Source organism: Numenius arquata, chromosome 20, assembly GCF_964106895.1.
Source record: "Numenius arquata chromosome 20, bNumArq3.hap1.1, whole genome shotgun sequence".
Classification (NCBI taxonomy): Eukaryota; Metazoa; Chordata; class Aves; order Charadriiformes; family Scolopacidae; genus Numenius; species Numenius arquata.
The window spans coordinates 7129572-7141856 of NC_133595.1; the positions used below are offsets into that span (position 1 = coordinate 7129572).

At 40.6% G+C, this 12285-nt stretch overlaps 1 protein-coding gene across 5 annotated transcripts in view; it reads left to right on the plus strand.

The window, feature by feature from the left end:
• Nucleotides 1–602: 602 nt before the first annotated feature.
• The window catches only part of PRKCZ (protein kinase C zeta), a 49591-nt gene continuing 37908 nt past the window's right edge, over nt 603–12285 (plus strand). For 2 of the 5 annotated variants that reach the window (XM_074161750.1, XM_074161755.1), the window contains exons 1-4: nt 2268–2338; nt 4320–4441; nt 9301–9390; nt 9781–9831. In XM_074161750.1, coding sequence (XP_074017851.1) covers nt 2268–2338; nt 4320–4441; nt 9301–9390; nt 9781–9831 — 334 coding nt within the window. Of the gene's footprint in view, nt 1531–2134; nt 2339–4319; nt 4442–9300; nt 9391–9780; nt 9832–12285 lie in introns of those variants that run through there. The other 3 variants (XM_074161751.1, XM_074161754.1, XM_074161752.1) reach the window with 3 other exon arrangements.

Genomic DNA, 12285 nt, shown 5'->3' on the forward strand with positions numbered 1-12285 from the left:
TGTTGCCCAATGACAGATATAAATTAGGAAAAAGCCCAACTTTACAAAGCTAAGACCATTAACCGTTGCACAGACTTGGTCTTGTGAAACCATGGTTAATTCAACAACGCTGCTACAACCTATTCGTTGTTTTTCTCTCTCCCCTCTGGTCTAGCCGCTGAGAAGTCTGATACTGTTTATCTTCGTCATTGTATTTCTTCTCTATTATCTTGGCCGCGTTTTTCCTGCTTTAACAGTTCTGAATGAAACCTCTCAAGGCTGGTTGCCGCATTTACACTCACGGGGGCTTATATTCCTGTGGAAGTGAGTTTTTCAGGAAGCAGTTCTGACAGATCGGGTGCGGCAGCCGGGACACTGGGTCGGGGAGGGGGGCGCAGGTGCTGACAGGCTATTTGTTTTGGGGGTGAGCTTTTTTTGTTTGTTGTTTGAAGGTGGGTTTGGTTTTTTTTAAAGAGAGACCAAGCGTCAGCTGTGCCTGTGGATCGCTACGGGACAGTCCCTCTCCTCAGCCCGGCCTCCCCGGCCGGCGCCTGCCGCCGCTCCTGGGCTCTTGCTCCACCCCTCGCCTCAGCACCGCCCCGGCCCAGCCCTCAGGCGGTCCTGCGCCCGGCGAGGCCACAGCGGGGAGCCAGAGGCCTGCGGCAGCCGGGAAGAGTCGCTACCTCTCCTGAGGGCTCCGAGGAGGGTAGAGGCGCGGGCTCGCTGACCCCATGGCGCGGGAACGGTCGCACCCGGACTCCCCTCTCACGCCTGGGGCTTTCCTTCCGCCACGGCGTCTCGGAGGCGCTGCGCGGCCACGGCACTGAAACCCTCCGGCAGAGCCGAGGCGGAATGCGGCCGGCAGCGGCCCGGTGAGGCCCCACCGCCTCCGCGCCTCTCACCTCAGCCATCGCCTCAGCCCTCCGCGCCTCTCGCCTCAGCCGCTGCCCCCGCGGGAGCGGCGCGCTGGCCGCCGATTGGCTGCAGGTGTTCTCCTACCCCTTCCTCCCTCGCTTTTGATTGGCTGAGACGCTCCTGCTCCTCAGGTAACGGTTCCCGGCCTATGATTGGCCGTGGATGGGCGGGATCCTTTTTGGGATTGGCTCCAGGTGAGTCGGAGCTTGCTATTGGCTTACAGGTAGTGTAGGAGGTGTTCTATTGGCTGCAGGCGCTAACCTTCTTAGTCCGCCATGTTCGGCGCGGTGGCGCCGTTGCTACAGGCGCTGGCGAGAGCGGGTCGGTAAGGCGGGGCGGTGGGTGGGTGGGCGGCTGAGGGGAAAACTGTGGAGGAACCGCCGGCTTCTCCTACCGTGCTCTGCCGCCGCTCGTTCTCCAGCGCCCCGCCGGTAGGGAGGGCGGTGGGGAGCCGATAGTCCGAACCTAAACTTCCTCGCGGGACTTTGAGCAACTTCAGGCCGTGGAGGTGCAGCCGAGCGCCGCTGGGACCCGGGCGAAGAGCTGGGCCCCGTCCCCTCAGGTCGCGGGCGTTCCCTGTGCCGCTGGGTTCGCTGAGGGAAGCGGCGCCCGTGGGACCTCCCTCGGTCGGAGCAGGTGGGAGGAAGGGGCAGCCTCTGGTACCTATGGCCCTGCTTCCCCGGACAGGGGGGTTAGGGAGCTGTCTGAATATGTATGTGTGTGTGTGCATATATATGAGGGAGGGAGGTGGTAATTTTGAAGAAACAAGATGTTTGTCAGCCTGTAAAGTTAACCTAAATTGCCCTTTGGAATTCCTCTTCTGCTTTTCTCGGGTAAACTTGTAACCAACACTAACTGATAGCAGTCTGCCGTGTGTTGTAAAGCTATTTTGAACTAAAATACTCTGCTCTTTAGAAGAAAAGAGCCAGAAGCCGTGTTGATGAATAAGTAGAGATTCCTTTGGAGTATTTTTGGCCAAGAGAGAACTGTTGAATGTTTTACTTAAGAAAAAAAAAATAAAATCTTAAATGTTTGGGATATTTCTGTAAAACTAAATAATATAGAATATTTTTAACTGATCTCATTTAACTTCTGTGCATGTCAATGGTCTTGATTATTTTCATTTTGATTTTTTTGCTGTTTTGTGTGAAGCTATTTGTGTTTATAGAGTTTGAGACAACTTGTTTTTTTAGTAGAGTGTGTGTATATTCATCTGTATTCTGGTTTTCTTTCTGCGCAGCTGGATTGAAAATCATCTGGAAACGTGTATTTCACATGTGAAGCTGTTCACTTTAGAATTAGAGGAGTTACCTGTCTCGAATGAACTTATTTCTATATATTTATAACTTCATTTAGACTGCTAAATACAGGCCATGCCTAGCAGAATGGGTTCAAAAATTGATTTGAACAAAGACTTCATCAGAGTGAAAACACACTATAGAGGGTAAGTCAGCATGTTCTCTTCTATGTATTGTGTCCTGTCTAATTTTGAAGCATGTCGAGCAGGAGTTCATGGTCTGACCTAGTGATAGAGTAACCAGGGTGTTGGTGGCTTTGTAGTTAATGTCAGATCAGGTAGGTAAACTTCAGTTTCTAGCTGGGCTACTGACTTGAATTCTCTCCTTATGTCTAATTACTTGATTTTTGTCTTCATTTTGCCACCTGTAGATTGAAAGTCTAGTAGAATCAACTAATTCACAGGTCATTTATCTTTGGGTTAAACTTTCATATGAAAATTTGCTTAGTAAAAATATAGATAAGCTTTTTGTGGTGAGAATTCATGTCAAAACTTGTGTTTTAAAATAGAGAAATTTGCTACTTGAAGTAGAATTTCTGAGAAATCTGTGTATGAAAGTAAATGGGACTGTGGTTATTGTTACTGCTGCTCAGTAACTTCTGTGTTCATAGTGGTTAATGTAGGTCAACTGGGTTTTGTTGGGGTTTAGCCTGCACCGTGGTTATGGTTATTTAATAGATCCATGTAAACTGCTTTATTAACTCTGGGTAAAAGATTTGTATGCTATATTTGCCATTACTAGTAATTATTTTATGCTCCATAGTTTTTTCCTGCACCTTCGAATTGTGTCATGCATAGGCCCAGGTTGAAAAGAACATCTGAACTTCAAATACTTGTGTGATGTACTTCTCTGAGACGCATGGGTATGCGTGCTTCTCTGAACCAGGAATAGGAGAGCTGCCTTCCCTCAGTAAGGGAAGGCACCATAAACACAAATAATACTTAATATAAGCAATTTGGGACAGCTTGCTGGCAGGTACTGTTGTTACAGAGTCAAAGGAGTGTGTCTGTAGAACTTGTCTGCGCAGAAATGGAGGAGGTGGTAATAGTTGTGTCACTACGAGAATTCATGTGTAATTATTATAATGTTTTATAATAAACTACAACTGTAGTTTCTCCTGCAGCACTATATTCAGTAATTTCCACTAGCTGTGAAATCTATACCATGTCAATTTATAAAACAAGAGTTCCAAACTCAATGAATTTTGGTTTTGTTCTACTGATCAAATTCTGTGGATATTTTTGGTGTTATAGACTGTATAACCAAATATCTCAGTATGCCCATTAAAGTACTACACTCGTCTTTTGAACAAATTTGACAAACTGCAGGAAGTTATTGGTGCTGGACAACTTCAGAATCGGGGACAAGCTCATTTAGGTAGCTGCTAAAAAATAAAATAATAGTACAATATACAGTTTTGAAATCCCAGTTAAAAATCAAAGCATGAGGAAGTTCTGAAACACGTGAGTGTTGAGTCTATCTCTGTGGAGTCCTAGTATCTTAGGTATTCGTGTTTCTGGGTGTGACAGAGTTCCTAACATAGCATAGTATAAATAACTGCATAAGTAGATTGCAAAAGTCACTTCATTATTTCAGTTTCTTAGTTTTCTGGTTTATACCTGGTTACTTGAAATAACTTCCTTTAAATAGAGCGGTGATGCAGAATCGTTTGCTGTATGTTACTTTGGTTCTAAATGGTGATGCATTTAATCTATCAGTGTGAATGTTTCTCATGCTATAACTGCTCATATGTAACTTACTGGTCGTTAGTTCTTCATATGATTTTGTAGTGTCCGATTTCAGATACCTGATAAAAGTGTCCTATGGGATTCTTTAGTGTTAAACAGCAAATGGTTTTCACTTATCTGTACCCTGATTGCCTAATGTGGCTATACAGACATTAAAATTAAACACAGTAAATCTCAAAGGAGCATGGATATCATTGAGATAATGATAATTTCAATAAATCTTGTTAGTGTTTGCATCTGCAATAGATGCTATTTAGCATACTTCAGCTGTGTTTTGTTTGTTGTGAAGTTTATTAATTTACATGTAGATGAAATTGTTGCTATGTGTGGGCTCATGCAGGTATTTTTTGACAAAAGCTTATGGTTTCATCTCGTGCAGGGACATCCTGATAACAAACTTGGATGCGTCAATGAGCTATGATGAACTTTGTGATGAAGTGCATGAGATGTGTAATTTACAACAGGAACAGCCAATTACCCTCAAGTGGATTGATGATGAAGGTATTGTACTGAAATACTACTTAGGCATTTTGGGTTTGTTGGTGATTGTGGTACAAAGAGGGGGCATTGAGGAAATGTGTATGAACAGGTTTCATATTGTGGAGTTAATTTTCATTTCTAAATACCAGGGTTCATAAAGCAAGGAGCTTGAAGAAATGAGCCTCAAAACATCAAGATTACCTTTACAGCCCTTTTTCTAATTCCTCATTCTAAGTAGCTAAGTTAGAACCAATCTGCTGTTTCGGCTGCCCTCAGTCCTCACAAGTTCTACGAGTTACCCTATTTCTGCATATGAGGGAGTACTTCCATTTATTGCCACATGTAATTTAAATTCATTGACTGATTTCACAAACAGATGTTCTCTTTGAACTAATTTAAAGCAACAATTGCTGATGGCTTAATGGATAAAGAAAACCTAACAAAGAAAATGATTTTTCATTTGGGCTTTTTTAGTATTTCTGTTTTTGACAGGATCCAAAACTGTTTCAACTATTAATAACTTGCTGTAATAAAATCCCATAAACATATAAGGAGTATGGATTGTTAACTTGCAGTACAAATAATTCTTCTGTCTTGCATGTTGCGTTATTGCAGTATTTATAGATCAACAAGGTACTATTAGCTAATTCAATACAAGAAACAAGGTACTATTAACTAATTCATTGACTCTGAAGTCTGTCCTGTGTCCACGTGCAGTCTCTACTGACGTCCATACGCAGAATAAAAATTATGTATTCCCTGTTTTCATGAAAATCACACTCTAGCATCTGATTTTGATGCTTTTTCTGTGGTTCCTAAATTATATCTACAATGATCATAGGTGGTTTAGAGACCTGAGGTAATCCCATCCTTGTCAATAAGCTTCAGGAGGACTTCTCTTAAAACTAACTTCACAATTTGAATTATTTACTTCACGCTACTTCTGGAACTACTGGCCCATGAGCTACAGCGTGTTACCCCTGACAAGGAGGATGTGACAGTTCTGCGTTAGGTCTCCACGCAGCCGCTTCAAATTCAACAGGTTCACCTTTGAATGAGATGCACCCTAGGGTGCATCTTTTTAAAAAATAACAATATTATTAAAAAATAAGCAATTAAGCTTTACTTGATTTAATATATGAATCAAAACTGGTATCATCACTTGGCCCATATATCATATGGTCACGTCACATATGGTAGGCAGGGTGTGCTGAGGGAAGAGTGGTTGTTCCACAAAGTTGCAGGGGTTGAGAGTGGCACCCTTACTCATTTGCTTGCTTTCAGTGTTTTGTGACGTACTGTAGTTCACGTGTGCCTGGTTAAGTGGATTTAAGGATTAATTATCTAGTTTTAACTAAAATAACCCTCACAAGGTAATGCTGCGAATGTGAGCGCAAGCAACCAACAAGAAAATGGTGGAGCTGACACGTCTCCTGCTCCTGAGTATGAACTGTCAGCCACATTACAAGATAATTGGATCTGACAACAAGTCAGTCAAAAAGATTGAAAATTATCAGGAACAGTATTTGAAATATGTGTTTACACCCACTATTTTTAATGACAAACCTCACCCTAAGTGTATGTTGTGTTTTGAGATAATAGATAATGATAGCATGAAGCCATCATGATTAGCAATGCAGTTAAAAACTAAGTATCCAGAGCAAGAAGACCAACCTCTACCTCTTTCCCCCCCACACACTTCTTAAGTCTTGTCATACCGATTTTGGTACTTTACACAGCTTCACTAAACTTTGTTAAACTTTTAGAAGCCAGTTTTGAGGCTACTTAATAGCAGAAGGCAAAAAGCCATTTACCATTGGGGGAAATACTCATTCTTCCTGTCATGGTAAATATGGCTGGAATAATATACAGAAAACAAGAAGAGGACAAACTGAAATGCATTTGTCAGAAAATACTGTTGGAAGATGCATAGAAGTTATTGCTGAAGATTTGAAGAAATAAGTATTAAAACAACTACGTAGCGTGGGAGGCTTGCTATATGGTTGGATGAAAGTACGGCTGCTTCTAATGTCTCAGCTAGGTTCTGTTTCAGTAATGAGATAAAATGTAGTTTTTTATGAGTCACTGAAGGAAAAAAAATGTACTGGGAAAGATACAATCTTAACAGTAAATAGCTTTAATAAAAGAATGTTATGGAAAAACCATGTAAGTCTCCACTGATGGAGAGGCTGATTTGAATAGAATAAAAAAAAAAAAGGATTCTTGGGTTAGGCTACAGTGAGAGCACAGCATGTGAAATTCATCCACTGCATAATTCGTAGACAAGCTATTGCAGCAAAGGATTTGGAGCCAGAAGTGCATGGACTGCTCCAGGGTGTCATAGAATCATAGATTTGTCTAGGTTAGAAGGGACCTTTAAGATCATCTAGTCCAACCATCAATCTAACTCTGCTAAAAAAAAATCACTAAACCATGTCACTAAGCACTATGCCAACCTGTCTCTTAAATACTTCTAGGCATGGTGCCTCAACCACTTCCCTGGGCAGCCCGTTCCAATGCTTAATAACACTCTCGGTGTAAAAATTCTTCCTAATCTGAACCTCCCCTGGTGCAACTTGAGGCCATTTCCTCTTGTCCTATCACCTGTCACTTGGGAGAAGAGACAGACCCCTGCCTTTCTACAACTTCCTTTCAGGGTTTCCCCTCCTTTTCTCCAGGCTGAACAACCCCAGCTCCCTCAGCTGCTCCTCATATGACTTATTCTCCAGACCCCTCACCAACTTCGTTGCCCTTCTCTGGACACCCTCCAGCCCCTCAATGTCTTTTTTGTGCTAAGGGGCCCAAAACTGGACACAGCACTCAAGGTGGGGCCTCACCAGTGCCCAGTACAGGGGGACGATTGCCTCCTGAGTCCTACTCACCACACTGTTCCTGATTCAGCTCAGGATGCTGGTGGCCTTCTTGGCCAGCTGGGCATGCTGCTGCTGACTTATGTTCAGTTGACAGTTGACCAACACCTCCAGGTCCTTTTCTGCCAGGCAGCTCTAGCCACTCTGCCCCAAGACTGTAGCACTGCATGGGGTTGCTGTGACCCAAGGGCAGGACCTGGCACTTGGCGCTGTTGAACCCTGTCACCAGTGTGATTAATTTTATAAAACCAAGAGGTTTAGGTAGTACTAAGTATTGTGAACATTGTGCTAAGTTGGGGTGTGACTATGAAACTTTTGTACTCTTCAGGGGTTAGCTGCTTATCTTGCAGCAAAGTGCTTAAAAGAGTTGTTAATATTTTGAGATGTAATTTTTTGTAACATGAGTAAAAATATGGGATGTGCATGGGCCATCAAAAAAGTTGAGACACCACTGATCTAGAGGTTATCGTGGGCTGTTAAAAACAGTATTTCTGTCTACCAGAGAGCTGTTCCTGTATTGTCTTCCAATTCAGACCTTTAAGTAAAAATGTCCTCGCTTGAACTGATTAGTATTTGTACCTTGGAAAGGTCATCTTTTGACGTGTAGGTCTCAGTAATGCCTGTGTTCTGGCTTGGCTTCCAGTTGTCCCAAGAAGCTTTTTCCAATGCTTTGTTTCTGTGGCACCAACAAATGAATTCAGTGGGTGTTTTATGAAACATCACCAACATGTCATGGTGCTGCTTCCAAATCACACTGAAGTCCATCCTATTAGTCCATCTTTGAAGTCCATGTCCTGAAGTCCGTCTTTGGGCTGTCTTTCATTCAGGGCTTCAAAGAAACAAAGTTTACTTTATTTTCACTGCTTAAATGCTCATATCCATACCACAGGTATTTTTTAGTCTTCCAAATCTTACTCGTTAATAATGTTTTTGGGGTACTCTTGTCTGACTGAATACATGCATTCCTGCATGTTTTCTTAATATGAAACTAATGGTATATGTCACAGATAAAAGGTAATGGGGTGTGGATAAGTTATGGTGCTTGAGCGCAGGCCTTAGTGTGTGGTAATGCTTGTGTCTCCATTTATTTTAGTCTTTTCCCTGTGAATTTCACCCTGATATCTTGTAGTTCGGGGTGCGTGGGTTTTTCTGTTTTGTCTATTTCAATAGTTACACTCTTTAGAATATGCTTTAAGTTGGGGCTGGCATGCTGCCTTTTTGAGAACTTTTAAAAGCTCACTTTGAGTCTGCTACTACAGAATGTGAGTACAGAAGACGAAGTCGTAAAAGCTAAGGCTTAATATATCTTTTTCTGAAAGAGGATTCTTTGTGGCTAGGCAGCTTTCATGATTATTTTTTTCCTTCTGTTTACTTTTCTTCTTCTAAATCTAAGTTAAAAACCGTGAACCTATTTTCCTCAAAACATACAGGCTAACCCTGAAAACTTTAGAGGCTTTTAGAGGGAAATGAATTTTACATTTATTTGTATCCCATCTGTAACTCTCATCTGTGTATCTTACTTTTTGCACTTCTCAATCACAGATTGCTTTTCCGTTGGTCTAACAAGAGAGACTCAACTAGAATCTATATCTACCTTCATAATCTTTAAGTTATACATGGTTCTGTAGTCAGTGAAGTTAAGGTAGTAAGATAGTGGGCCATTTAACAAAGGGTAAATTGATTTTGAATTAAACTTAAATTTTCAGGTTAGTAGGAAGTGATTGCTTTTTTTCTGCTGTGTGTAAAGATCTTTAGTCATATCTGTTCACTTTGGTATATTGTTGTCCCCTTGTAAACCAACATAGTATAATTCTATCTACTCAGTTTTGATAAAATTAGAAGGAAAAAAAATGGTGTTGGTATATTTTGGCTTTGATCAAAATGGCAGCTTAATATTAAATGATTGAAAGAAAACCAATCCTGGAGGCTGGTATATTTCTTACTGACTAATTGAAATTCTCCACTTAATTCTTCAGTCATAAATTTGCTTCTGTATTGCTTTTTTGTTAGGTGACCCATGTACCATCTCATCTCAGATGGAACTGGAAGAAGCCTTCCGTTTGTATTGTCAAAACAGAGACGAAGGGCTGATTATTCACGGCAAGTATTGCACAGTTCAAGAACCTGTATGCCTTTGTTGATAATCCTAATAACTTCTTAATGCGAGATTGGAACAACTCCTTTGCTTGTCTAATGACATTCTTCTTTGTGTAGCTGGTGCCTTATAGCTTGATGTTGTAAGAAGGAAGTGTTCTTTTGGGAGTGCAGCCCAAAGCTGAACCTGCACAGTGGGCCTTGAGGGGGGCTTCAAGTTCTGAACTGCACAGATTTATTAATGCTGTAGTCAAGTGTAAGATCTTGCCAATATGGAGCCAAATATTGTTTATGTTACTTCTCAGGCAGAAAAAGTCTTCCGGAAGCTGTCTTTGTAAGGAAAAAGTATTACTGAGAATCTTTTCACTTAAAAATCTTAATGTTTTTTTGTTTCAGTTTTCCCAAGTATTCCAGAGAAACCGGGCATGCCTTGTCCAGGAGAAGACAGTGAGTACTAAAATGTCATCAAATTTTATCTTAATTTTTTTCAGTCACATGGAAAAGAAATATATTGAAAGATTTTCATAAGTTAGTGTTACGTATGTCTGTTTTGTGGTTTCTTAATGTAAAATGATACTTTGTCAACAGAGAATTTACATAAATCAACATCATAGTACTGTTTTTATGTTTCTGAGGATTAATACTGGTTTCCAGTAGCTGATACATTCGGAGGAAAAGAGGTCAGGATTTTAGATGCGTATTTGACTGTGGTCCTTTGCTTTTGTGGTTCTTCTGGTTTCTTAACTTGCAGGGAAAAGAAGTGATGTACTGAAGAAGAGGGAGATGCAGCCTTTTTACTTTTTTTTTTTTTTTTTTTAATAAAAAGGCTATAAATCTCTAAAAAAATCTTGTGAAAGGTAGATAAGCCTCCAGAGGAAGCGTACGTGATTCTAATTATTTTTGCTGAAGTTTCAACAAGGAAATGGGCAACCAGTCCATCTTGTTATATCACATAATGTACAGTACTTCTATTGAATGTTGAAGCAAATAAGACTGGATTCCAATACTTGTTTGTCCATGAGTTAAAATTCAAGTGAGGACTGTGTAGTTATATTTTACTGTATGTTGAAAATTTATTTACTATTAAATAGTATGCTGAAAATGTTTTACTATGCTGTCACTTTCCATTTTAGCTTAATAGGTTGAAAATACCTATGGGAAAATATTTTCAGGCTCAATTTTCAAGATCATTGTGGAAAGAGTGGTCTTAGTTCTGTAGGTTTAAATACATTCTTGATGTGAATTGTATACAAGGAACACTGCTTTATTCTGGGACCTGAGTTACAGAAGGTGTCATGTCCTAAAGTGAATCCCTTCCCTGGAAAGGTGTCAGGTTGGCATTGGCAGACAAAAATTCAACCTCTGTATCTACAGAAAATATTGTTAGCAACAGTAAAAGTTCTGGTTTTCCCTGTATCTTGTTACTCTTCCCAAATCTTATTTTAGTAAAGATGCCTGAGGGTGTTTGGTAGTCCAATGTCTTGTGTGCCTTTGACTTTTGTGAGAATTGCAGTAAAAGAGGTGGTGATGGATTTGGGGATTGGCTGCCCTTAGAATGCTTGTGATGTTCTACCAGGGCAGATTTTGCCAAATGTAGGTGTTAATACTCCATCATAAGTCTTCAGACTGTTCTGTGAAACAGCTGTCTTTCAGTGGAGACAGAATGGTTGATTTTGTTTAAATTTCTAACTTTGCGTTGGGTCCCCCCGTTAATTCTGCAACTAAGAATGGAACAATCAAGTCTGGCATCACTACAGTGTTTGGGGCTATTTCACAACATGCTGAAATCTATTTTGTTCTCTTTTTCTCTCTTCTAACTTGTTGGATGAAAATTGTAGGGAGTGAACTCACGTGGGCTGCTCTGCTTTCCCAATATAAGAACTGAAAGAACCAGCAGACTTTAGCTCTGCTTCTGCTCCTCTAGCTGTGTAGAGGGACGGAGGAAATACTTGTCTTGTACCCACCTAGACTGGTGCTAGTCCCAAATAGAATTATTTGCCCTTATTTGTGACAACTCAAACTAATGTGAAATACTGTCAAGAAAAGTAAGCTAACTGGAGGAGAGAAAAGTCTGTTGCTTAAAGGGGTATCTCTGCAAATAAAGTGGCATAACAAAGTTCACTGCAGTTTAATGATCTCATTAAAAGTGTAGATATTTTAGTACAAAAGCTTTTTTTGTGTTAATTCGCTAGGTGTTTTAGTTATCTGGAGCCATGAGACAAACTACAGAAGCGCATAGATTAGTGTGGCTCAGATGACCTGGATATTCTGTCTGTAGGGTATTTCTCCCTGCGTGGTTTTACAGGTCATGGTGAATCATACTTGGATTGTTTAAAAAGCCTGTTCCGTAGGATGTGCTCGGTAAGTGATTTGTGGTCAGGTTTCTCAAAATTTAGTGAATTAATTCGGTGCCTGTTACCTCTTTGCATCCATGGGGCCTGCATGGAAATCTGGTATTGTGGCCTACTTGTAACTATTTTGAAATTGTTTTACAACAAACTTATTAAATGTATTGGTGCTAATTTAGTGTAAAGTCATGCATTCAGCATTATTGCATGTTAGCTAAAGGAATGCAACAAACTTCTGCGTTGCACTTAGACTGTATTGAAATGTTATTGATAGTGGTGATATAGTTTGTTTAAAGGACTATTTATTTTGACAGAACTAAAATATTGTCCTTAATTCAGAAAATGTTCAGTATGGTTCAATTTCTTGTTTCATTTTATGTGGCTTTATCAGAGTTACATTCATAGGAAATCCTTTTAAGAAATGAGACTATTATGTATTTGCTTTTGTAGAGCATCATGCTTACACTACAAAGGAACTTATGAGTTTGCCTGGAGTTATTTCCAAAGGCAAATAAACAGTTAACTAGTTGCTCTGTTCAAAATGGGCCTGTAG